Here is a 26673-nt window from a genome sequence, read left to right as displayed (position 1 = left end):
CCCAACACCGTGCAGGACGTTTGGCATTTGCCAGAGAACACCAAGATTGGCAAATTCACCACTGGCGCCCTGTGCTCTTCACAGATGAAAGCAGGTTCACACTGAGCACACGTGACAGACGTGACCGAGTCTGGAGACGCCGTGGAGAACGTTCTGCTGCCTGCAACATCCTCCAGCATGACCAGTTTGGCGGTGGGTCAGTAATGGTGTGGGGTGACATTTCTTTGGGGGCGCCGCACAGCCCTCCATGTGCTCGCCAGAGGTAGCCTGACTGCCATTAGGTACCAAGATGAGATCCTCAGACCCCTTGTGAGACCATATGCTGGTGCGGTTGGCCCTGGGTTCCTCCTAATGCAATACAAGACCTCATGTGGCTGGAGTGTGTCAGCAGTTCCTGCAAGAGGAAGGCATTGATGCTATGGACCGGCCCGCCTGTTCCCCAGACCTGAATCCAATTGAGCACATCTGGGACATCGTGTCTCGCTCCATCCACCAACGCCACGTTGCACCACAGACTGTCCAGGAGTTGGCGAATGCTTTAGTCCAGGTCTGGGAGGAGATCCCTCAGGAGACCATCCACCACCTCATCAGGAGCATGCCCAGGCGTTGTAGGGAGGTCATACAGGCACGTGGAGGCCACACACACTACTGAGCCTCATTTTGACTTGTTTTAAGGACATTACATCAAAGTTGGATCGGCCTGTAGTGTGGTTTTCCACTTTTGATTTTGAATGTGACTCCAAATCCAGACCTCCATGGGTTGATAAATTTGATTTCCATTGATCATTTTTGTGTGATTTTGTTGTCAGCACATTCAACTATGTAAAGAAAGGAGTATTTAATGAGATTATTTCATTCATTCAGATCTAGGATGTGTTATTTTAGTGTTCCCTTTATTTTTTTGAGCAGTGTATTTTGATCTGCAAGGCTTACTCAGTGCATTTTGTGCCAAAGCAATTATAAACGACTGTAGTCATGTGAACAACTGACCTAATGTTTATAACAACAGTCATATAGTTTGACAATTGACTGGGAAAAACTGTAAGCTTTTTCACTCTTTCACTTCAGCTCTTAAACCCCACACACCCTTGTGTCATCACTACAAACTTATGTGCAGGGTTCAAACGCAAGAGCTTCACCTTGTATTGTATTGAGGTGTTGCTGTGGATTACAAGGAAATCTGTCTGAAACATTGTTGACTTTCCATTTTGTGTAAAGGCACAGCCTTGAGATATGGTGGCCTTGATTTCAATGTATAAAAAGTGTTTTGAAATTTTGAAACAGTCTAAAAATGAAGGGCAGTATTATTAGAAATATTTTGGTCAAACTGAGAATCTCACTTGTAATATAACAAATCAGTGTGGTGGATTTGAATACAGTAAGTCAGTATCTGAGCTGAAGGGGAAAGACAGTTGTCAGGCATATGATGTTCAGCAAAGTGTATGACTGTATTTGGTAATAACCTCTCACCACCTTGATGTGACTCATCGAACCAAACATGGCTCTATGGTGTCTCAGTGACGCGCAACATGCAGCAGAATAATAGGAAAGGGCGGGGACAGGCATTCAATGAGCCTAGGGACAAACTCAAAGCATTTTCTATCTTCTTCCTCACAAACAAGGCAGCAAGAACAGAGCATTACAAAGGGGGAAAACCAGCATTATGGTCTCATGTCTGACCTCAGCCCCTGGTAGTGGGTGGTTGAACCTGTTTAACACGCCAGACCTGTGAAACCTGAACTGTAGAGATATATCTAACTGGAAATGGAACAAATTACACTCATTTTGGTGCAGTCCTCTGCAACTGCTGACTGCTGTATGACATCTGCAGCAACAGCAGATATGGTAAAAGCAGTGCGGGTGCTGTTTACCAAAAATGTATCTTATCAGAATTTGAATCAGTAATACACTATAAGTCATAGATGCAATATCTGCTGAAGCAGTTTTTCCCCCCCCACATTTCTAGCCTTGAAACTTTCCATCATCACAATGTCCTGTAAAAAACATAACTTTACTGTAACAGAAAATTCCTAATGATATCCATCAACAAAAGACTCACAGAAGAACACACAGAACACAATTTGGACTTGAAATAAACCTCTTTTGTATCTTAAAATAGGGAACCAATTGATTCTGTTGCAAAATTTGCAGTGAATTAATTTGTGATTTGGACTTTTGGATGACTTACAGATATATTCTCTAAGTCGACTGCCAGATCTAATTCCCACCTTTTTTAATATGAAGTTCAGTACAGTTTGTTGTGTGAAGGCAAGAATACATATATTACACAAATCGTATAAAGGGAGACTTTAAATCCCCTGTTTGTGAGGTTTTTTTTTTAATTTAATCTGTGACAATTGGATGTGTTATTAAGATAGGATCAACAGATTGTGATTGAGAATAGAGAGAATTTAAAAAATGAATGAGCGAGAGGCTGGGTAGAAAATAATACCCATGACTACATATGGAGTAACACAAGTATACTTTTGAGTGGTGTTGTTTTTACAGCTGACTGAGGGCTGCGGAGCACCAAAACAAGTGGAGCCTTGAAATTAAACCAGAGGAGCGATTAGGCAGCACAGGGTGCCACTGCTCTTTTCCTGGGATTAGGAAAGGAGATTAATTATGGAACGTCCCTTTAAGCTCATTCTGCCCCTTTAATTAAAGCTAAACTCTTATCTGCAAACACACACATTCATTGCACTCTTTACACACTTCACATGCTGACTCTACTATACTTATTTCTTTCTCTCCATCCCCGTTTATCTTCCTTCTCTCATTTTTCTCTCTTTCATGTTCTCTCTTGTTCTTAAATTCTCTCACTCCCACACACACACACACACACACACATTTAAACCCCAGCCAGTGCCCCTGCTGTGCGGTCACTCTCTCTGTTTCGCCTCCACTTAGCAGCAAAGACCAAGTGCCTGTTGTTGCCACCAATCAGATCCCTGATTTAGCTCTGAGGGCTGCATGATTGGCTCATTCTGCAGAGGAGTTTAAGTAAGGATATCTAGTCTCAATACTGCCTGATGACTCAGTAACAGACAAGTGTGTGTGTGCTGGTTGCCACGAGGTCCTTTCTCTTCCTCGTAAACTGGTGAATTCTTCCCTTTGTTTGTTATGTAAAGCCCAATAATTCTGCCATTTATTTTCTTGATTTATTGATGAATCGTTGTGTGTTGTGTGTCAGAAAATAATGAAAATTGGCTGTTAATAATTTTCTGCAGCACAATGTGGCACCCTTAAATAACTTACTCGCCCAAAAGTGTAAAAACCCCAAAATATTCAGTCCAATATCACATATGACAAAGAGAAAAGTAAAATCCTCACATTTGAGCCCGTGTTTGGTATCTTTGCTTGAAAAATGACTAAAGTGATGAATCAATTATCAAAGTACTTGTATCATTTCAGCTCTAAAGATTAAAAAAACAATAACAGCTAAAAAAAACAGGGTGCCATGGTAATTTAATTATACACAATCGATTGTCCTAATAATAATCGTTTATTAGATTGCGACAATAGAGTGAGAACAGGAAGAGAGGTGGGGAAGAGCATGACAATTGTCAAAACAATGATCCAGACAGGGACATTTAGGTTCATTACCAGACCCTTAACCCAGAAACTCCCCAAATGCAGATTTATTTTTAGACAAATTATAACTGTGAAACACGTGTTTCTGGGTGTCACCAGACATCAAGCACTGATTAATGTGTTATTTTGGCTAGCAGAAGAGACATTTATTTATCTGAAAATAACACAAATATTTACTTGGAAGTGCATAGAATGGTATAGTAACTAGTGAGAACGTCCTTTAATGGAAAGGTCAAAGCCATCAGAAATCTGTTTTGGTCTGTAATCATTTAATTTCATGTGTCACCTTTTTGTTTATTCACTAGTGATGCACTTGTGTTTCTCTTATGTTAAATGTTGGTTTAATAATAAACAAACTAACCAGATTATAAATGATTAAAAACAATAATTGATTAAGTCCTTTGATACATTCCTTCTGGATCACGCTGGAAAGACATTTCCACACAACATTAACAACACTGTATTTACCATGCAATACAAGGATTATTCAAGGCTACTTTAAAAGCACAGAAACATGTTCTGGAGTAAGTATTTTGGTGCCGGTCCTCTTGCACCAGACTGTCATGTTGACCATCACTGTAAACACTTGTGGTGCGTCTCTGTGTGTGGGCGAGGGTCTTGACCTCATGTCTTCTAATCCGTGCTGCTCTCCAGATGTGATCAAGAACCGCAGCGGTGTCTGTCCATCCACTGTCACGCATGGCCAGAGGGCTGCTGCTCCGCCCACCAACATCTGTAAACATCTGCTGAACCACATTCCAGTAAACTGCTGCTGTCCTGGCAGAGTGGCGTCATCCGATTATACCTCATATGTATGTCTCTCTGGACAAGCCATTACATTACATTACATTACATTACATTACATTGCAAATAATTTCATTAAGCGTCACCAAGGAAAATTCTATAGTGAACAGGTTTATTTGTGAAACTCCCAGCTGGTGTAGTTCCTGTCTTGGTAAGTCTTTCCTTGGACTATTTAAGTTTACAAGTCGTCTTTTTACAGCTCCAAAACAATGTTAGTTACATGACATTAACTCATTTGACAGACGCTTTTATCCAATGTGACGCACATTAGAGGAACAACATACAAGCATCAGTAAAGTAAGAGATCTGCAAGTGACAATAGATACAAGTAAAAGCAGCAATAAAGCAATAAATATTAGTAAGAGCTATTAGTGCGTATAGCGTCCATGAGATAAATACCTAGTGAAGAAGCAAGAGTTAAAGAATAGTGCAATAAATACAAGAGAATTGTAAGGTGATAGAAGAAGAGGAGCACATGAAGTGCATGATAGAGGTTAGGCGTTAGAGGTGTTATAAGAGAAAGTGTTCTCTGAAGAGTTTTCAGGAGCTTCTTAAAGTTAGAGAGGGACGCCCCTGCTCTGATGGCATGTGGTAGCTCGTTCCACCATCGTGGTTCACAGATGAGAACAGGGACTGAGATTGCTTTGTGTGAAGGGATGGCAGAGCCAGGCGGCCTTCGTTGGAGGAGCGTAGCGGCCGAGAAGGAATGTAAGCTTGTATTATGGAGTTTAGGTAGATGGGTGCAGACCCAGTAGTCACCCTGTGTGCAGCATTAGTGACTTGTATTTGATTCAGGAGGTCATGGGTGGCCAGTGGAGGTCACTGAGTTATGGAGTGACATGAGTCTTTTTGGGCTGATCAAAATATTGAACCTGAACCATTTTTTAGGGGTTTCACCACACAAGCTAAAAGACCCGCTGGGAGGGCATTGCAATAGTCGAGGTATTTTTACTAGATACATTATTATTCATTAATTTATTTAAAAGGGACAGCGTACAGTAAAACATAAACGTTACCATTTGATGCACTGTACCAGATTGATTTACCAGACATGCTGTAACAAGTGTGGAAAAATCTTAAAACAATTTCAGCAAAATATACCAGCCAGTTAATCAGTCACTTGAAAACTCCTGAACGGTGGGATTAAATGACAAAACTATGGAAGTTTCTTTTAGAAATATTAAACAACTCATACTGTGGGTCGTTACATGAAACATGATTATATGTTATCACAGTGCAAGACAAGGAAATTCTAAAAACTTTAATTGGCAATGGTTTCATATTTTATCAAAAATTAAATATTAGTCCTTGTAATATGTAACGTAATTTATTTTAGTTTTACATACATACAATACATACTGCATCTACTGCGTCTAATGTTAAGACATGAAACACCAAACAAATGAATATAGTTCTCCTTATCTTTATTGTATAAAAAAAGAAAAAAGTACAAAAATTCCAGTAGAAAGTTCACAATAGAAAAAAGTCGAAAAACAGCAAATACACACTGCATGTGATGACAGAGCGTCGTAGCAGGGAGGCCAGTCCTGAACCAAGAAGTGCACTCTCACAAGAAAAACAACCAGAGAGTGAGCAACTGCACGTGCACATAGTGCCAGGTTAGCTGTCACCTTCAGATTTTAGACTTTCTTTAAACCCGTTTGTAGGGCTGATCTGAAAATATGAATTTACAAGCAGTAAACGAGCGTCTACCATGCTAGCATAGTTTGTTCTCAGTTTAGCCCCAATGCTAGCTGAACATCTGCAGGCTGTGGTATGACTTTATACACCAAGGCTTTCAGAAATGTTAAAAAAACAAGGCCCTGTGCTAAAAACATCCAAAGCTGTTTAGCTGAGGCCCAGTCAGAGTGGAATAATGTGTATGGCAAATCCTGATGAAACATATTCACCACAGCCAACCACATCTTAGAGGCATTTTGTGTGACAGGTCAATAAGGGCCAACATTTAAGTCGAATGCTTCCTGAAATGAAAGTTGAAATTCACTTAAATTAAAAGTATGTTACAGTACATAAATGTATGTTTTTAGCATGTGTAGCACCAGTCGCACTTGCACTGTCCAAAATCACACAGACAATGAGTTTTGGAATTAAATTTACATTGAAAATTAGAAAGAACCAGCTGATTTTCAGTGAAAGGGGTTTTTCAGTTTAGTCAGTTTGAGCCGTTTAACAAAAACTCTGAGTATTGCTAACAGTCTGTGATGCTCTTATGTCGTCTTCTTTGTGCTATAAAGAGTATAAAGGAAGAATTTTGGTACTTGTCCATTTCATCTGATATACACACTGAAAGCCAAAACATCACTTTCAGTTTCTGGAGAGGTCTGCGTCATTCTGTTAAGACACTTACATTTTGTTTTGCTTTATGTGTCAAACACAAAAATAACAGAAGGTGATATATAATAAATATATCAGTAAATTGTTAATATTAAGACCATTGCTTTAAAGCATAGTACCGTTTTAAACCATTGAGCCAGTTTTTTTTATCATAAAGATGATACCAAGAAATTTATTTTTTTCTGCTTTTTAAAGTGATGTCTCCACTTTCAGTGTGTATTTTGACAGATTTTGCTTCCATCTTATTCAATCTCTGTTTTAACAGTTACCACAACAAGTACAACTTAATTTGTAGTTTTGATCAGGAACGTTGGAAAAAAATAAATAGTACATAATACATAAAAAACAAAATCAGAAATTTTCAAGGAACCAAAAAAAAAACAAGCTACAGATAGGCTACATTCCAAAATAAATTATGCCCTTAATACGAGCAATTAACATTGTCTCCCAAACTACAATGAAAATAATCGCACAACTGAAGGGGTCATTTTTTTTTTTTTTTACAAACATCATCAAATACTTTTCAACAATCAAAATATCCAAATCATATATTTTTCTTTAACTCATGGAATCCCATCTCAAATCCACTGGATTTAAATTCAAACTCTGCTCAGAAATACAAACAAGATCTCCCAAACACAGTGAACTCTGGCTTTGATGGGTACTTTACAAGTCCACCAAAACGTTCATATGAAATTCATCTTCCAAAAAAATATTTACAAACGATCAAGTAACTATAAACATTGTCGACACAGACGGGTGAGACCTTCCAGCTCCCAACACTGGCTGTATGAACGGTGGAATGGCAAAATGTGTGTGTGCTTGCCGGGGATTAAGCTGTTTCTGTCCTTAAATGACCTCAAACCAGGCTGTCGCTAAACTATTGAATGTGATGCAAATGACACTTGAGTTTTGAGACTGAAAACAAAGCACTTGAAGAGAGTGTGTGTATATTTATTTGAATGTGTGTGTGTGTGGCTGATTGTCCTGATGTTAAAGATTAGGCCTCAACAGAGCGCTGAGCAGAAAGGCACGTCATATGATGAAATTAAGCAGTTTCAGATTGGGAGAGAGGTTCACTCTGTGGCATAAAGGAATAACACCCGACTTTTCCCTGCGATGCAAACACGGAGTCCAGTTTCACAGTTTTTAAGAATGGGGGCAAAATAAAGACACAACAGTAATACGTGCACATCAGACCATGTTCAAATCATGTGTGTGATCCTCTAAATTAGGTTATCAGAGGGTGTCTGAAGGATAAAGTTTCCACAGAAGAAGATTTTACAAAGGGATGAACTGATGTATAGCATCTACTCCAAAAGATAATGAAGACCTTCACTTCCAAACAGACTCATCTGTACTACTGACAGGCCAATTTTGAAATATCTGTATTTTCCAAAATGAATATAAACGTCTCTGCAATGACATCTCAGTGTACACAACCTTTCCATTTGACCAAGGTCTGCCACGCGCATACACACATACACACACTTGAGTCACGCCTGCTACATAAAGAGCTGACCCCCGAGACGATGACAAAGACAGTGAAAGCAAGTGGATTTTACAAAATATACAGATAGGAAAGCGGCAGTCGGTCCGTCAGATCCAGTCTGTACCAGCAGACTGACTGACAGACGGACTGTCAGACAGACAGACAGGCAGGGTCCAGTTTCCACAGGTAGCACCCTGATCCAGCCCACAGGTGGCACCGACACCTCCAGCTGCTGATCTCATCCTTACAAATTCTTTCTGTTCAAGCAAATGTTTGATTTCAGGGCACGTTTATCCTGCAGGTTCAGGATTGTTCCGTTTTCAAGTCCTGAATGTAAAAATGATAACCGGTGGTTGGAGGTGAGAGGTGCCTCCCTCTACGTGAGCCTGTAGAGAGTGCTGACAGTCTGGGTGATGAAGTTGAAAAGTCCTCGGCAGGCCTCTCTCCAGTCCTGCCAGTGAGGGGCAGCATGCTGTGAGAGAGAGACAGAGAGATTTGTTAGTCCAAACAAAACACAGACTCATTGGATTATTCAATATCTGACCTTTTTAGGGAAACCAAGATGCTAAACAATGCGCATTTATTGACAAAGTGACCTACAAACAGCTCATACAATGCTGTTCCCCATTGTCCCTGTTGACATGTGTAGCAGCAGATAAGAAAGACAGCTCTTTTCCAAAGGTGCTGAAGTAGACATCCACAAAAATGTTAGAACCTGTAAGTGTTTAAATTAGTTTGACTGAGCTCATGTGATTGTTCTCAAAGTGCTTCAGAGGATGACGATTTATTCTGAACACATGTCAAACGTGCCAAATGTTTAAAACAGACCATATGAAAACTAAAAAACAAAAGGGAAAAAAATCCTTTAAGCTGATTATTTGATATCTCATAAAGACAGAGGACTTGGCAGGCAAAAATGTAACATGATGTTATTTTTGGGGAGAGGAGTGAAGAAGGGAAGGATGCAGTAGAGAGAAAGAGAGACTACATGTCTGCATGAAATTATGAGGAACACTCAGCCAGCTCGAACAGGAAGATAAACAAGTGTGTCTGTGTTAAGGATGCTACTAAGAACTGCTTGAACCTCCCATGCCTGTGGTTAACCTTCCCTCCCTCCATCCCTTCTTCCCTAACTCCTTCCTTTACAATCTACATCCCTCCTTTCCTTATTTCTTTTGTTTCATTGCTCGTTTAGAAAAAAGCATCTCTTTGTGCTCTTGGCCCCGGCTGGGTTATAAACAACACACACATGCACAATTTCCTCAATTTCCCCTTGAGAATAAAGTATCTGTCTGTGTTTCTCATGCACACACACACACATGCACACAGCAGACAGATAGCAGAACCGTAGAAACCCGCTGCACATGGCTGCAAAGAGCCTGTTTCACCCTCATAAAGTGTGTGTGTACCATCCATGTCTGAGTCAGAGCAAAGAGTAGCTGATGTCATCTTTGTTTATGTGCAAAAGGCGGGATGGTGAGGGAGAGAGAGAGCAGTGGGGAGGTGTGTGTGTGCGTATGTGTGGCGGGGGAGACGGTGGAGGAGGGAGAGCTGCTGCCAACTCCTCACGCGATCTAGAGTACAGAGGGAGGGAGGGAGGAGATAAAGCAATAACAATAAAAAAAAGGATCAGATAGACAGCAGAGGAGGAAAACACTGTCATTTAATCTGTACGTCAGCGAGGATTATTTGAATGTGTGAAGTCTTTTGTGTTGTTTTTAGGTAAAAAAAATTACATTTTGAATTATTTCTGAAAACTACTGTACCAAATCATGTTATTGAATCTATATAGAGAATGATAAAGAATGGAGGAAGAGTGACGAGGATGGAAACGGTGTAAGAGAAAAAAGTGAAATGGGAGGGAGATCAATTGAGGGAGTGAGGAGAGAAAGAAGAAAGGAAGGACTATAATTTGTATAAAGATTAACAATAAAAAAAAGAAAGAGAAGAAAAGAAAGTGTAAGTAGGGAGGAAGTACAGAAGAGAGGAAGAGGATGAAGGAAGGAAGATAAAACCTGGCTCACAGCACACTCATGACATCGATTTAATCTCTCACACACATGCATGTATTGATCTGTGCTGATCACTAATGCCACACACACACACACACACACACACACACACACACACACACATAACATACAACACATACACAAGCATGCACACTCACATGCTCATCCAGGCAAGAACACACTGGACTGATAAGAAGCAATGTGACTGTGCTGTATTCAAGGACACACTAAACACTGTACACACACACATGTAGGGAAAACACTGAAAATCCCCTCTGGCCTGTACCCTCACTGCGATGAATGAAAGTTTTAAGTGTGTTCATCATCTGATTGACGGCATGTGTCAATATCTCAATCACAACTTTTTAAAAGGGAAACAGAAAAGCTTGTGGCCTTCTGTTACTCTGATAAAATCAAATTTTACACGTGTGCGTGTTTGTAAGTGAGGAAGCTGAGACGACATAACGGCTCTGACTGAGGTGAAATTGTTGTTTTCGCTTGTGAACGTGCACGTTTTTTTGTGCACACAAACAAAAGCGAAACATGGGCCGCTTTGAAAAATAAATATATGCTCTGGAGGAGACTGGTTTGGCTTACATTTTTCTCGGGCAGCTGTGGCTCAGGAGGTAGAGCGAGTTGCCCGTTAATCGGAAGGTCGGCTGTTCCGCCAGTGATTGAATGTGTGTGAATGTTAGTGTCTGTTTGAGCACTTAGGCTCAGTGCATGAATGTGTGTGAATGTGAGGTTGTGTAAAAGCGCTTTGAGTGGTCGAAAAGACTAGAAAAGCATATACTCCTAAGATAAAATCATTTTTACACGTCTGCTGAAGGAGTATTTTGAATCATCATCAAGAACTTCCCGAAAATCATTTTTTGTTAAACACTCCTTTCTATTCAAGACTCCATATTAACTTATCTACATTAGTATTTTGTGAGAAATACAAAAATGTCAACCTAACTAACTCAAGGTTGACAACTAAACACACTCTACATTTCACACTGAAGCCCTGCCCCTGCTCTTACCGCTCTGTGGAGGACTGTGGCATTAAATTCATCTCCAATGGCCCTCAGCTGGTCGGCCACTCTCCTGACCTCCAGCTCCTGCACTGCCTCTGCCCTGGGGGGTCTGTGATGGGGTGAAGCCCAGGATGGGGGCTCATTCTGGGGCAGCAAGTCAGGTAAGGGCTCCTCTCTGGCTGAGTCTGCAGCAGAAAAAAGCGAAAAAAAATAAATAAGAAAATAAGAAACTAACGCAGAAAAAAAAGCATTTCTTCCTCATTTTATTTTTAGCATAGTTCTTCCTCATGCTCTGACTCTCTGTCTCTCTCTTGAGAAGAAACATTCATGTATGAAAAGACAGTAGCACTTTATCAGGCAGAGCCTCTGGTTATGCATCATTTTCTCAACAAAGCAGTGTACACTGATGTAGATGTTCAAGTTGGGGTGATCAACGCACACATACTATTCAGTTTAGACACAAATACAGACAATATCATACACAGACTTCCCAGACATCCTCAGTCACCCCCTTTCAGGCCGTTGCTGATCATCACGTTCAACAGCAATGTGACTTTACAGGTAACTTGCAGTAATATATAGAAATAGATAACAATACAGATTAAAATATTTTTGCTTTCATATGTTTGCACGGGCTTGTTTTTGCTTGCATAAAATGAAAAGGGGGAGGTTACTGTTTATGATGCAGAAAGAACAGGAAGTGAATTTTCTTGCTATACACATTTAAACCTCAGCCTTCACCTCTGACATTAACAATATACCAAAAATAGTTACTGTGGGTCGCAGTGAGGTTAAGTTCTCTGGCCGAACTCGCACACACAAACACAAACACGTATATATTTTCTTAAGGAGACTGGTGTCTTATTTTCCTCTTCATGGAACTTGGGAGAGTAATCTCTTAATCTGCTTAATAAGTCTGGTATTGAGAGGTACTGTGTGTGTGTGTGTGTGTGTGTGTGTGTTTGTGTGTTTACAGCTTTTGTGTTTTTTTTTTTAAACAGACAGATACCTGTACCTTCTGTCTGGTCGCTTCATCGCAATTATCAATAGTTTTATGAAAACTAGCGTGAATTAAATGTCATGGTTTGTTCGATTTGAAAGCATTTTCTGACTGTTTTAGAAAAAAAATGTTCATTTGTCTATTACTTGTTTGTGTTTACTTACTTGCTTGTTTATTTTTCTTGCTTCTAGAATCAGCTAAAGCCTATTTTATAATGTAGAAGAGTGTATGTATTATTACCACATGCATGATTAAACTACAGCAGGAAACCCAGAGCACTGATACTTTTCTCTTTCTTCTCCTCTTTCTGCATTTTATCATGTCTGTTGTTTATCATGTAACACAAAATTAAACAAAGAAACACTTCCCAAATGTAATATAATGGCATAAAAAGTTTGCTTGATTATCCAACAATGTTTAAAGAGGTAATATTATGCTCTTTTTCAGGTTCATAATTGTATTTAGGGGTTGTACTAGAATAGGTTTACATGATATGTTTATTGTCATACTGTACATTGCTGCAGTTGCTCTTTTCACCCTGTGTTTTCACCGCTTCGTCTTGGCAATATATTGATCTTTCATACGTAAAGTTTTAACTGCGCACTGTTTCTACATCACGGTAATAATGTCCATTTAACGCTTGGTTGGGAGTGTGGGGGTGAGCTCGTAGGTTTTTCCACTTGTGTTTTTGAGGGCGTGCCACAGTAGCCGCCAGGCGAGCATTATGACGAGTGTTACAAAGTGACACAACTTATTCACAGAAGTAAAGGCTGCATTAAAATCAATCTGCTTTCAGGCAGTTCGGGAGCAGTTTTTTCTGTGGGAGACTTTGAAAATGTATTACATGCACAAAAAAGATATATAACACAAGGGAAAAAGCCAACAAGCATTATAAAAGCATAAAATGTTTTTATTTATTCTGAATTATATTGTATTAAATGACAATGTCTTTGGTTTTGAATATCAATTCTCTTTAAGATGAGTAGATAACCTGTTCTAATCTTCCTACGATAGACCTTTGGGTCCCCCGTTTCTTTACTGTCTCTATGAAACGACCCCTGTCTCCGGCACCGAGCTGAGCGCCTGCGGCAACCATAGCTCTAGTAGGATTACAGCTGATCCTTTAAAGATGCAGGTGACTAGACAGACTGAGAGACAGAAAAGAGAGAGCGTAGAAAAAAAAAACAATTGGAAACCGTGGCTTGTTGCCAAGGTAACTCTGAGGCAGCGCTCCTGGAGACGTCTTGACGTGATTGGCCGGGCAGAGTGGGGGTCTGTGCTGTGATAGGGTGGACGGGAGGAAAAGGGGGCAGGACTGGGGATAAACCTCTCTGTGTGATAGGCTGACAGACTGACAAGGTAACAGAGAGATCCCCTGACCAGTTAAATGTGGGAGGCAGGGGGGTTTAGTTATTGGGGGGCATTAAAAATCCAAACAGACTAGACCAGAAATAGGGTAGTTTGGGGTAAGACGCCCCCCTAAGCTCAATGTCTATTTGTTGACACATAAAAGAACATTTTATTGTTTTTTTTGTATCTTGAAGATGGCTATGCTTACGGTAACATATTGTAAAAGTAAAATAAATACCTACAGCATACACTATGGAATAAGATGCCCATACAAGGGGTAAAATCACTTTAATAGGTGCAAATAAATAAATAAACTACAAGTAGCTGGTTAAAAACAAGGGGATATGTTTAAGAAATTAACTTGTCTTGCCTTTTATTTTGCCCTACTAACAGGGGCTCATAACGCTTCATGGTGAGCTGGATAACTTCCTAACTTTATGTTATATAACTTTACTAATGGGAATGTTGCGCCGCTATTCTACCTCGCCATTATGTATAAAAATATTTATGTTTATTGGTTACTTGACTGACTGGTTAGGAGTCTTGTGGATCATCCTAATTTTCTGACTAATTGATTAACTAGGTTACTGAGTAGCTAATTACCTTACTGACTGGATAACAAACTGACTTTCTAATTAACTGACTGTTTAAGTGTGTGATTAGTGAACTGATTGATAAGCCTTATTAACACAAAGTCTAACAAACAGTTGTTTTTCTGAATCTTAATTAACAAACTTAACTGCCTGACTAAATAAATGTCTTAAAAATTAGAAATCTGAGGCCTGATTGAATGTAAAAACTAAAGATAAACTCACTGGCTGTCTAACTGTGTGAGTCGTGAACTGATTGATAAGCCTGATTAACACATTTTTAAGTCCAACAAATTGGCTTCTCTGAATCTGGCTGTTTAACTTACAAACGTGACTGACTAAATTAATGACTTGAAAAATGAGAAATCTGCAGCCTGAACTAAATGGCTAAACTAAAGATAAACTGACTGCCTGACATGACTTTGTGCTGCCTGGCTGAGCCGCTCAGAGCGGGAGGAAGCTCTCTCTGTTGCAGCCTGAGTGCAGAGGACATGTCTGAACATGCCTGAGATTCACAGCTGACCCACAGATGAGGGAGGAGGAGGAGGAGGAGGAGTAGGAGGTGGAGGCAGACACAACTTGTCTGTTTATATTGCTACAAAGCTGTCACAAAACAGAGGCTCACAGCCAAATGTCCACCTGCTGAGCCACTGCTGCCTCCTGAATTTCCCTTTCTACCACTTCTAAATTTCACACCAGGATACTGAAGTTTCGATTGACTCTACACGCTCCATCCTGTGATAATAAAAGGTGACTCCAGTCATCACAACTCAAAGCTCTCCTGTATTGACTAAACACACAAGAGGCCAAATTAAACAAACTGAGAAGTAATTTGACTTCCGAGGGGAATCACTCTCACTGACAGGGGTTGAGGCAGAATCACTTTAATAGCGAGAAACTAGCTGCTGGAGACATAAATAAAACAATTTACTGACATTTTTAGTTGTGACACCGTTTATTCCCAAAATACTAACATGAAGCACCAGCAACAAAAGCTGCTTTTAATACCTGTCTTTGACAACGCACAGAAACAGGTGCAATATCTATGAATGTAAAATAGATGTTCCTGTCTAACTTGAGCCAAAATATTAATAGTCTAATACCCATCCTTGCCATTGTAACCTCCCCTCTTCACACCTCGTGAACATATATTGTATTGTCTGCTGAACAAAACCGGTTTGAGCAGTTTTATTGTCTGGGTCCAGTGTTGCTACATGATACTCAGGCACAGTGGCCATTCTGCAGCAGAAGAGTTTTTCCCTGTCACAGCTGTAACGCATCTCCTCCTCATCTCCTCCACCTGTCCCCCATCAACACAGCCCAAACAGTCTCTGCTAACTGATAACTTCACTGTTTGTTTAAGGGTGGAGGTCTGAAAGGCAAACTGCGCTGCATGGATGAGTCACAATTTCCACTGTTTCATCGGAACCTGCATCCACTGCTGCTCGTCTAGTATATCTGATGAGCTTGTTCCTGCAGCCAGCATTGGCCGAAAATCAATGCTGGCCCTGTAGTTGCTTGTTCTGGCAGCTGATGTGCTCTGATACAGACCTTGTTGGCCCAATTTCCCTGTGTGTCAACACAAAGGGAGCACGAACCGAAATGGTTTTAATGACGACGTGCTGCAACTCACGTGCTATTACTTTTAAAGTAAGATTTTTAACCTCCACTAAGGTTTGTTTTTAAGCATCTAGCACTATTTTCCTTTGGTTATAAGTGAATGCTATTATCTTACCTGACTGCTGTCCTGAGAAGGCACTAGGTGCAACTGCGCCTCTGCCCCTCCGATTGCAGAGTGGCGAAGGAGGAGGCGCTGGTGATGGCGATAACGCAGATAACTGCTGGTGAGTCTGGGGCTCGTCCTGCCCCTCTGGGTGGGGGTAAGGCGGAGAGTATGACACATAGTGAGCCTGCAATGGGTGCAGATTGTGGTGGTTATGGTGGATGGCACCGATGCCAGTCCTAGAGCTGGTGGTGATGGTGGTGGTGGTGAGCAGGCCGGGCCAGGCTTCGATGGGCCGAGGCAGCCCCATGCGGCAGGTGTTCCCTCCTCCCCCGGGTTCCCCGACACTCTCGATGGTCTCTGCACGGGCCATCTCAGCAGTAGCCTAAATCACACACGGGACACAAGCTCATATGTAATTACACACCCATATTTATACTATGGCTGCAACTAACGATTATTTTCATAATCGATTAATCTGCCGATTATTTTTTTCGGTTAATTGATTACTTATTAGGTTCAAAAAATTGTGAAAAATGTCATTGAGTGTTTCCCAAAACTAAAGTGACGTCTTCAAATGTCTTCTTTTGTCCTAAATCTATATATATATATATATATATATATATATATTCTGTAAAGAAACCTGAAATAATTCCATTTGAGAAGCTGGAATCAGAGAATTTAACGTTTTTTATCTTTAAAAAAGGACTCAAAGCCAACAATCGATTTAAAAAATAGTTGGTGATTAATTTAGTAATTGACATCTAATCAATTAATCAGCTAATTGTTTTAGCTCTGATTTATCCACAGTTATCTAATGATAATTCAAATGTAACAACATATTGGACTTGTGTCCAAAGATGTGTTTTAAAAACAATATTTTTAAAATAGATAAATCCACATTTCTAATTTTAGTACCATTGTTTTTGTCCTTCCTCTTTTCTTCACCAGTTTGACCCACCAACCTGCCATCGGCCGGTAGAGGGCAACGGCGGCTCCCATTCATGAGCACGAGACGCGTGTTTGTAAACAAATCCGTGCTGCACGAGCACGAGCACGAGGACGCGCGCGCGCACACACACACACAGGCAGCAAAGAGGCGTGTGCGTGAACTTTTAACGGCAGTCATTTGTGCCATGAAGGAAAATATCAACGTTTAGTCAGCAAGCAGAAAACAGTGTGAATGAACAATCCTTGTAAAGTGGAATTAAAGTAATTTTGGCACAAATATTTGACGTCGGAACAAAAACGAGTAAAGGAATAAAAATTCCCGCGAGGTGCGTAACTAAAGTTACAACTACACTGCGTTTCGGGTCGATAAAATAATTAATTAATAACAGTGATTTTATGGCAGCCATCCAGATATCCAAGATAATATGTGTAAATCGCAGTTTTAGTCTCAAACCTACATGACATTTATTTTAATTTCTCTCCCCATGGATGTTGCTCATGTTTCTGTAACTTAACAAGTCAGGACTTGTCCCAAACATATAACTTAACACTTTAAGGGTCACAGAAAGATCCACGCACTCACAAATAAACCCAAAAGTCGAAGCTATGTGTAACTATAACCTGCAAATATGTTATAAAAGATAAGGCGAGGAAATCATTTTAAAGAAGCAAGACATCATGATGTGTTGCAGGGTTTTTTTTTTTCTTCCTTGTGACAGCGGGACAGATGATGCAACCATAGGATTTTAAACACACAACCAACTTGTGCACCTACTTGGTCAATCTGATGCTCCGTGGTGAGGCTGTCTGCAGGTCACAAACCGGCGGCAGCAGGTGGACATCAGACGGGATCAAATGTGCCAAAACAAGCGGTTAATGCCACCGGGATCACAAGACGACGACAAAAAGTCCACTCGAGGGGGGAAAAGGTGTCATTCCATTTCAAGTTTCCCTGTTCGGATTGTCTCTGTTATTCAGCTTCTGTTCTTCGGTCGCAGATTAACCCATCAAAACAAAAATACCGACGAGATGTGGCGGATAACGGAGCGGCTTGTTGTCTGCGCAGTTGTCTGTCCGGGCTTTTCACCACCGAGCGGTCTTCACTGCTTTTATTACCGTCTTTGTCAAAGCAGATTGAAGAAGTACAGCTGACATCCGGTGTCACTTTTCAGACTAAAAACCCACGTGGACATGTTTTTATTGAGCCCAATGAAAAAAGTATTTCTTGTTGTGTTTGTTCATGTTAAATTCAATAGCCTACATTTCTGGTTTTATTAATGTTATTGTGTTAATTTTGTATTAACTTCAGCGAGTCTTTCCTGGTTAAATGAAGATAATAACATAAAATACATTTTTATAATGCATAATAGTAGGTATTAATAAGAAAGAAATTTTAACACCATTGAAACATCCTTATAGTGAGAAAGGATCATATAGTCCTAAACATATATAGGCTAACCAATTATGTAAATGCTCAAACAGGCTAAACATGGGTGAAATAATCTTTTTTTTTAATGAGTAAATTTATTGAGACAAATAATTAAAAATATGTATAACAAAATGCTTGTATGTCAATGTTTATTATTGTTTTAAAACCACCTGAAACTCACAAAATGTCCAAAGCAAAACAGAAACTACACATTATGTCCATATGAGGTGCATTCAACAGATTCTCATTTATAATTTTACCGTACACTAATACAAATGTAATTCTCCATTTAAACTTCTGTTTGAACCTCTTTTTTTCCTGACTGCAGTTGACATGCTTTTATTTTTACGGCCGTATCCGGGTGTTGTGCAGTTAACTTGACTTCCTTCGTCACGCCTCTGTCTCCTCCACCTCAACAAGTGCTGACATGCTCCCCGACAGGATGCTGCCGTCCCTCTCTATCTCCCCCTCTCTTTCATTTCTGTCTTCTGTTTATTTATATAAAACCTAACACTTCCTGCAGCCTTATATCTTCTCTTATATTTACCTGAAACAGTTAACAGTTAATGCTCGTCACATCCTGTATTTTCCCCTCCCCACACTCTTTAACTTTTTTATCTCTCATCTCAGGACACAAGACATTTCCTCATCAGGTGACAATATCCCCACAAGAATCAACAAAACATTCCCCCAGCTGGCTTTCCCCCAATTTCCTTCTCAGCTTGACACATCTGCAGCAGCTGTAAACTAACACAATGCCATCGTCTGTGGAGTGGAGCTGAGTCAGCCTTTAGTGTGAAGTATCTGTTTATTGTAACACATTCAGTGTAAGTGCAGGGAGAGTGCCACAGCCATTAGTACCTATAATCACTTCTGACAGTTGTGATTTAGTTTTGCTTGATCCATGTAAAGAAATGTGAACCTCTGATGGATCAGTCATCCATGTCAACAGCTCTCATGTGACCTCATGGTGTAAACCACCCTGTGTGGGTTTGAGATTCCTCATTACTTTGCTTTCGTCTGCAAGTGTAAAATTGTAGTCAGGTGGATTATTTATGTTGTCTTGAGTCGTTGTTGCATTATATTTTCAAAAAATACAATGAAGTTGCAACACATTAGCTGCAGAACCAGTTCCAGGGTAAAAGTGTTTTAATTTGTTTTTTGAACTACTGTGGATCCCAGTCTTCTCGACCAACTGTGATTAGAGTGCACCCTTTCTGCATTTTACACGGACTGCAATTAAAATGGGGACAATGAAGGATGCCGGTTGGCTTGGTGTAACTTGTGATCCTATATAGATGATAATCCTATTCTGTGAATCATCTTTAAGGAAGTTAATATCAGAAGCAAGTAGTTAGTTAAATAGATCACAAATGAACTATTCAGGCATCATTACAGTGTAACTGCATTTTCAGAAATATATACATACATGGAATTTTAATTCAGTCCATTGAATTTTTTGTTGTTGTAGGGCACAGATGTTGTCAGGTCAATTTTAATGACAAGGCTTCTTCGTCTGCTAAAATGAAATGTGTACTTCAGTGAAAGTGATTTGATTTCTAAAGATATTGTCGAGGACATACTTCTCCGTCTGCACCTGACAAAATATTTTTGTCATTGATATTATGTGTTACTCTGTGTTCATTCCACATTCCATGAATGTCCTCATACCCAACACTGGACTGATTAAGAAATTATTAGCAATGCAGATCTGTATCCTCCTGCAGAAAAAGACCAAACACGTCAGCTTGTATTTATTAGTTTCCCTCTGGCTATACAACCAAAGTTTCTTTGAAATGCAAACTGACTCTCTGCACTTGAAGCTTCAATATAAATCATTTTGATTGGATTTGGAAGAGATTTCCTAAACCCAAACATTAAAAATTATAATCTTGGATTAGTTGTAAATTTTGCAAACACTGGAATCATGACAAATTGTTGAATCCAAAAATGTAGTCAGCCATTAAAAACATCTAGACTGTTTGCACACTCAATGAAGAGACTCATTTTTAACTTTTACATATTACTACAAAATCTTTCTTTTTATTTTATGTTTGCTTATTTTTAATCTTTGACACTTCACAGCCAGCTGCAACCATCATACTTACTAATAGTGATCTTTTCTGAGGGAAACCTGCAGTAAAGTCACAACAGCAGCCTAATTGTTCAAGCCTTTGCACCCTATAGTCTGAAAAATTAGCATTGTAAATGACTACAGACACCCCCGCTGCCGTGACTCCTGACCCTCAGATCATTGTCCTCTGGCTGCAGGGCATGAGACAGGGGCGGCTCTGCAGAACGGAGGGCTCAGAGGCTGTTAAGTCGGCTGGAAATGGCAGCTTTTCTCAAGACACCCCCTCCACCTCCGCAGCAGCAGATTGGCGCACACCCCTTATTTGGGACAGAATGGGTGTAGCCCCCTCTCAGGTACATGCCCGGGCGAACATCCTCTGCCAGCTTTGCATGACATGTGGTCAACAATCAGCTTGTAGAGACTAGATAATGAATGCTAATGTGAGTCAAGAGTGTTGCCATCTAAAATCCTGTCAGGGCGCTTTTGTTATGTTGTTGCAGCTCCTGCTTTTTTTTCATTATTAACACTATGAATTACTTTGATAATGATGAGCTGTCAAAAGATTTGATGGTCGGTAAATTTACTATGAAAATAAATCACTGGTACTGTCAAATTTATTGTCTGCCTCATGAATAGTTTCTTCTGTAGCACTTTGTAATATCAGATTTTACTGTCAGTGTGTCACACCACAACCTTCTCATGTCAAGAGACACTACATCTAAATTTATCGCAGCACTTACACACATCCATTTCTACAATTAACCCACCGTTTCTCTAGAATTAGTTTCTCTAATGGCAAACATTGTGATGATTGATCAAGAAATAACGTAAATGTTGGAGGATTATTTCCTTCAAAGAATCATTTTTGTCTTGTTCTCCATCATATTTCTGTCATCTTCTTCTTTTTCTTCTCACTATCATTAAACATTTTAGGTAGATGGGAGTTTTGGGAAATTATTATTACTTATTATAACAAAGCCCAGTTTAAACAGCTGCCCCATTATGTCCAGTTTACACTGTTATTACTTTTGTGACAGTTGTATTACCTCACAAAAGTGTTTGAAGGCGAATGTGTTCAGCGACATTAACTGTTCTTTAGTAATATGTACAGTTTTTGTTGTTTTACTGGCACTTTCTCTGTGGCTGTTCCCACCAATCACAATATTCATAGTGGGATAAAATTTTATTATGTTAAATATTTTAATCACCTTAATCTTATGAGAGTTTTCTTATTTGTAAGGTGTTTATTATGATTGTCCTTGTCATCAGGAGAACAGGTGCAGGCTAAAGGGTCAGTCACACCTCAGCATTACACATTGTTTTCTATCCTGCAACGTGTGTGTGCATGTTTGTGTTTGTGTGTGTGTGTGTGTGTGTGTGGAGGGGGGTTGCACACACTGTAACATGAGTGCAGCCATGCAACTAGAGAGACATGACGGCACCAGATAAGGTGCACCCACAGCTCTCTGACCCTGTCTCTGTATTCACCTGCATCCATCTGACACACACACACACACACACACACACACACACACACACACACACACACACACACACACACACACACACACCATGCGCTCTCTCTCTCTGACAGATCATCTATACCTCTGCAGTTGTGATAAGCATGTAAATGAGATCTGCCGCCTTGTGTCTCTGTTCTGCAGCAGAACCACGACGCTCCTCTATCTTCCCTTCAGTCAAGCCCAATAACTAAGCCAAAAAAAACCCCACCAGTAGATGAAAAAGGGAGATTTTCACTTTTTGATATTAGCTAATTTTGCCATTGGATGGCCACTGAACACTTCCTGCTTCATGTTGCTTGACATGTCGACCAGCAACAGAACAGCTGTGAGCACGGTGTGTTGTTCTGCATCCTCCATGCACAGTTGATCTGTCACAGGTCTACTAAACAGGTGAAACACACTCTGTTTAAATCACAGCATCTGCTCAGTAACTAAAGTATCAAATAGATTTTGCCCTTTTAGAGTAGAAGTATAAATAAATGCGGTACTTTAGTAAATATACTTCCACCGCTGTTTATTTGTAAGCTTTGGCAGTCTGGGGTGGACAGACTTCTCTTCTGTTAATTTGTGAAGAGTTTTGTAAATTTCAGTGTTATTGCTTGGCGCTTCTTATTGTCTGCAGTTAACAATATATTGGGTAAGATTCCAGTTCAACAACAACACATGGCTCAGTGTGTCCTGTGGTGAAAAAAGGACAGACAGTCCTCAGTAATGTATCACATCCTCTCTCTGTGGTGAATATGAGTTGTTACCATCAGGACTACCTGTGATCAGAGGTCCCACATACCTTCCAGTATGATACGACATTTGGATTTTATGGCAGTTGACCTTTGATTGTTGTTGATGTTGTTGTGGAGCTGCTGTCTGATGTCTGTCCTTAATTGGAATTTCTTTTGTTGTTGTTTTATTTGTCTTTCAATCACCAGGGACACAAAAAGAATTTCTAAAAAATAAACTAAACTAAATGTGATTATAATATATAAATGTCGAAGTGTCCTTGGGCAAGATACTGAACCCTGAATTGGTCCAGGTGGCTGTTCCACCAGCGTGTGAATGTGTGTGAATGGTGAATGCGATGTAGTGTAAGAGCGCTTTGAGTGGTCGCGAAGACTAGAAAGCCTCTATACAAATACAGAGCATTTACATAATACTTTTATGCTTGTTTAAGTACTATGTTTGTATGTTTTTTGCTTTTATTTGCATTCCATCAAAAGCTAAGGAATTCCGAGTTGCCACCTAAGATGCTGAACAAAATGTGTAATATTTAACAGGACTCCTGTAATAAATGACTTAATTCAAACAGGGAGGGGGCACGTTGGACTGGAGGGTTACTGAAGTTTACAACTAATACACATCAGAAGTGGATTTGCCTGTAAACAATAATAACTGAGGAATAGTTTGTAAATGTGTGTTAAATTTGTCCTTTGCTAGATATTTGCAGTGTAAAGAAACAATGATGAACAGCATTAAAATACATTTTTGTTTAGCTTTAGCTCAGGCCTTTGATCAACACGGTGATAATGCTGTATGCATTCTTGTGATGCAAGTACAAATAAAAATTGAATTGGCTTCATTTTATTAGCTTTACATCTGGGTAGACCCCAGTTGGTCATTATTAAATGTGTGATTATTCACGTTGTGAATGCTCTCTGTTGATAGAAGGCTCCATCATTGTTGTTGTGTTTAGTGACCCGACTACTATTAAGAGCATATCTGCACCCACATCACTCTCACATGTTAGCCTTGTGACTTAAATCTTTTTTTAGTTTTTCTTTTCACGCGTGGTTATTTCATCTCCTCTGTGGTTTGAGGAAAAACTTCAACAACGGTTGGGTCTCTGAAACCTTCTTAAAACTAATTAAAGAAACTGAAAAATGTGTGGTTGTTAGGCTTAATACTGGACTGCTTTGTTTTTCTTAGTTCCTTAAAAGTTGACATTTTTGGGGATAAAATGTTTCCACCCACTAACATTAGAAATCAGAGTGGAGGAGGAGGATGCTCACTGGCATCATAATAATAATAATAATAATCTTTATTTGTAGAGCACTTTTCAAAAACAAGTTACAAAGTGCTTTAACAAATGTAAAGACAATAATACCCAAAAAACAAACTCATATGATATGTTATATAATGTGTCAGCAGTACTCACAGGTGTCCAACACATGAATGTGGTCAGTGTCTATTCACATACTGTATTATCACTATGTGCATTTACAAATTTCTGCTGTTCTTTTCTTCCTTCTGCTGCTACATTAATTAAATTTGGTAGCAGGTGGAAGACCTGATGAGAACCTTAAAGGAGAGAGTAGATTTCTGACTGTGAAGAGAAATCCCCATTAAGTGTTTGTGGCTGATATTTGTTCTGTGGTAACCAAAACAGACGGCCTCAGCATGTGTTCCCAACACTGAAAGCTGAGCCAGTGTTTGGGTTGCTACAATGACATCATTGGTTTCACCCTCACCTCCTCCACATACAAACCCACTCCTCCTCCCTTCATCCAGGGGTCGTTCTAGAAACCTTTTAAATGGGGCAGCGGGGACGTGGGCAGACTAGGGTATTTCAGTTTGGACAGACCGACAGACCAGCGTTGCCATCCCTGTGGAAAGGCAAGACAACTTTGCAATGCCTTGTCCTGCCTGGTTAAATAAAGGCTTTATTTATAGCACAATTCGTGCACCAGGCAGACAGAATAAATAAAATGTAAAAAAATGCATAAAATTGCATTAAAATGCCTTTAAATTCAAATGTATTTTATGTAATTGTGGGTAAAGTAAATAGTGGAGGTAGTAGAAAAAGGAAAGGTTTGTATGTTGGCACATATCTGTCCCAGCCTTTGTTCAGAACGTGGGCCAGATTTCACAGGTGCAGGATATGATCCCTCTTCAGCTTCCCACCTGAAAAACCCCCCTGATGAACCATCAGATCTAATTGTGGGGTATTTGGTGATCCATGATCGTCCATCAGACTTAACCGATGGTGTGTTCGACCAAGCCAGAAGAACTGCAGCCAGTGATGTAGCTTGAGTCTCTGAGGTAATGGTTGAGGTTCTTCCTCTTTTAACTTCACCTTCCTCTTATGTCTTTGTATTCTTCCCTGCTTCCAGCCATCTTGTCTTCCTTTCTTTTTCTTCTTTCTTCTTTCCTTCCTCACCTCTCTCTGTTATTTACTTTTATCTCTCTCTTCAGTCATCCCTCCATCCATCCTTCCTATTTTGGCACACAATTCTTTAAACAAACACGACCACAAGCACAGTTTAGTTTCACTGTCTTCTCTTTTGTAGTGTTTAATTCTGTTTCTTTGGAATTCTCTTGTTATTCATTACCAATATCTTATCTAATTCCTCCTTCATCTCTCCTTTCTTTGGTGCCTTCATTTGTTTATCATCTTCCCCCTCCCTCTTTTTTTCTCACCTGCATTTCACAAATTAGCTTCTGCTGTTGTTGTGATAATTATCCGCTAAAGAGGTGTCACAGGAGGTGGAGGGCAAACCTCTCTCTGTCATCATGTGATGTCAGAGCTGCAGAAAAAGCAGGCGCAAAGCATACCTGTTAACAGTTAAAGCTATCTGAGTGGAGCGAGGTAGCCCAAAGCTCAGTGTTACCTTTATCAGATGTACGTTGTAATGTTAGCAGGGTGCTGATGGGATGATAAAGATGCTTTGTGCTGTGGCGTTAGCAACCAGTGATACAATGACGAGAAGTTCTGCTGGTATCCACATTCAAACATCCCTGCCCTTTCTCTCATCTTTACTTTAATCCTCATAATGGATGTGTGAAAATAATAGTAAGAAGAAAATATTTATGGGTTTATCAGCTATGATCTGGTCATTTGCATTGTCCTCTAACCCTTTTGACTGAATGTAATGCAGATTTTTATGACTGAATAATGATTGCTCTTATGTCACTCTTATGCCTTTTAATAACGCTTCCGGCCTGTCACCAGCCCAGAGCTACTTCACAGAGACAGAAGGAAAGAAAAAGACAATAGAGATAAAGAGATAAATAGACACTGAGAAAACTATCAAGAGGAAGAAATGTGACATATCTGATGGACGGAGGGAGAGAAGGCATCAGGCTTCTGAAAAGCAACACCATTACCTCATCCTTTTCATCTCAAACAGAGCTGGACAGATGGACCTGTATGTGTGTGTGTGTGTGTGTGTGTGTGTGTGTGTGTGTGTGTTCACTGCTATGACAGCCCACCAAATCCCTGTTATGATAAGTCGAGTCAACACAGTGCGGAGGAATGTGCATCTGATTCACATCACTGTTCGCACACGCTTTATTTCTCCTGCAACACCAGGAACGATGGGAAAGAATATTTGAGTAGAGGTATATTCAAAAATATATCTCAATACCTAGTAATCTAGTATTTGCTGCTGTGTAATTAAAGTTTGATGGAGGTTTGACGATATTTTAACAACCAGCAAGAGTTGTCTGCTGAATGCACACCACAGACCAGGTGCTGGTCAGATATTGAAGAGAAGATGACTGCACATTAAGGTCCAGTGAATTTATATCATAACCTTATGTCCTGGAAATGTTTGAAGAGGACAATCTAAAATTAAGGGCTACAAAGAAATGGATACAAAGGCCATTACAAAAATGCATAGTTAGGGGTCCAGCTAACCAATAAATTAAATAAGATAAGATTCAAAGTGTTTATTGCCAGATGTTCAAGTTTCCCTGTACACTGAAATTCTTACTTTGCTGTCCACATCAAATGCCTACTATAAAAAGGAAAATGAAATATATTTATA

At 39.8% G+C, this 26673-nt stretch overlaps 1 protein-coding gene across 1 annotated transcript; it reads right to left on the bottom strand.

The window, feature by feature from the left end:
- Positions 1-5805: 5805 nt before the first annotated feature.
- bbc3 (BCL2 binding component 3) lies at positions 5806-17989 on the bottom strand. The gene is made up of 4 exons (XM_038693584.1): positions 17663-17989; positions 15949-16321; positions 11280-11458; positions 5806-8717 (listed from the first exon to the last, which is right to left on the bottom strand). Exons 2-4 carry the CDS (start codon positions 16307-16309, stop codon positions 8622-8624), a joined length of 636 nt encoding a protein of 211 aa, XP_038549512.1. The 5' UTR covers positions 16310-16321; positions 17663-17989; the 3' UTR covers positions 5806-8621.
- Positions 17990-26673: the final 8684 nt, after the last annotated feature.

This window comes from Micropterus salmoides, unplaced genomic scaffold (assembly GCF_014851395.1).
Source record: "Micropterus salmoides isolate LMB-PRFRI ecotype aquatic unplaced genomic scaffold, ASM1485139v1 Ms_hic_scaffold_3, whole genome shotgun sequence".
Lineage (NCBI taxonomy): Eukaryota > Metazoa > Chordata > Actinopteri > Centrarchiformes > Centrarchidae > Micropterus > Micropterus salmoides.
Note: the sequence above shows the minus strand (reverse complement) of the source record. Positions and strands in the feature narration are given on the sequence as shown.

Bases quoted from the DNA above. Each gene is read 5' to 3' on its own strand.
- bbc3 (XM_038693584.1), bottom strand. From the start codon at position 16,309: ATGGCCCGTGCAGAGACCATCGAGAGTGTCGGGGAACCCGGGGGAGGA. The intron at 11,459-15,948 runs GTAAGATAATAG...TTTCTGCTGCAG, and splicing joins CTTCTCAGGACAGCAGTCAG to ACTCAGCCAGAGAGGAGCCC. The intron at 8,718-11,279 runs GTAAGAGCAGGG...TCTCTCTCACAG, and splicing joins CCACAGTCCTCCACAGAGCG to CATGCTGCCCCTCACTGGCA.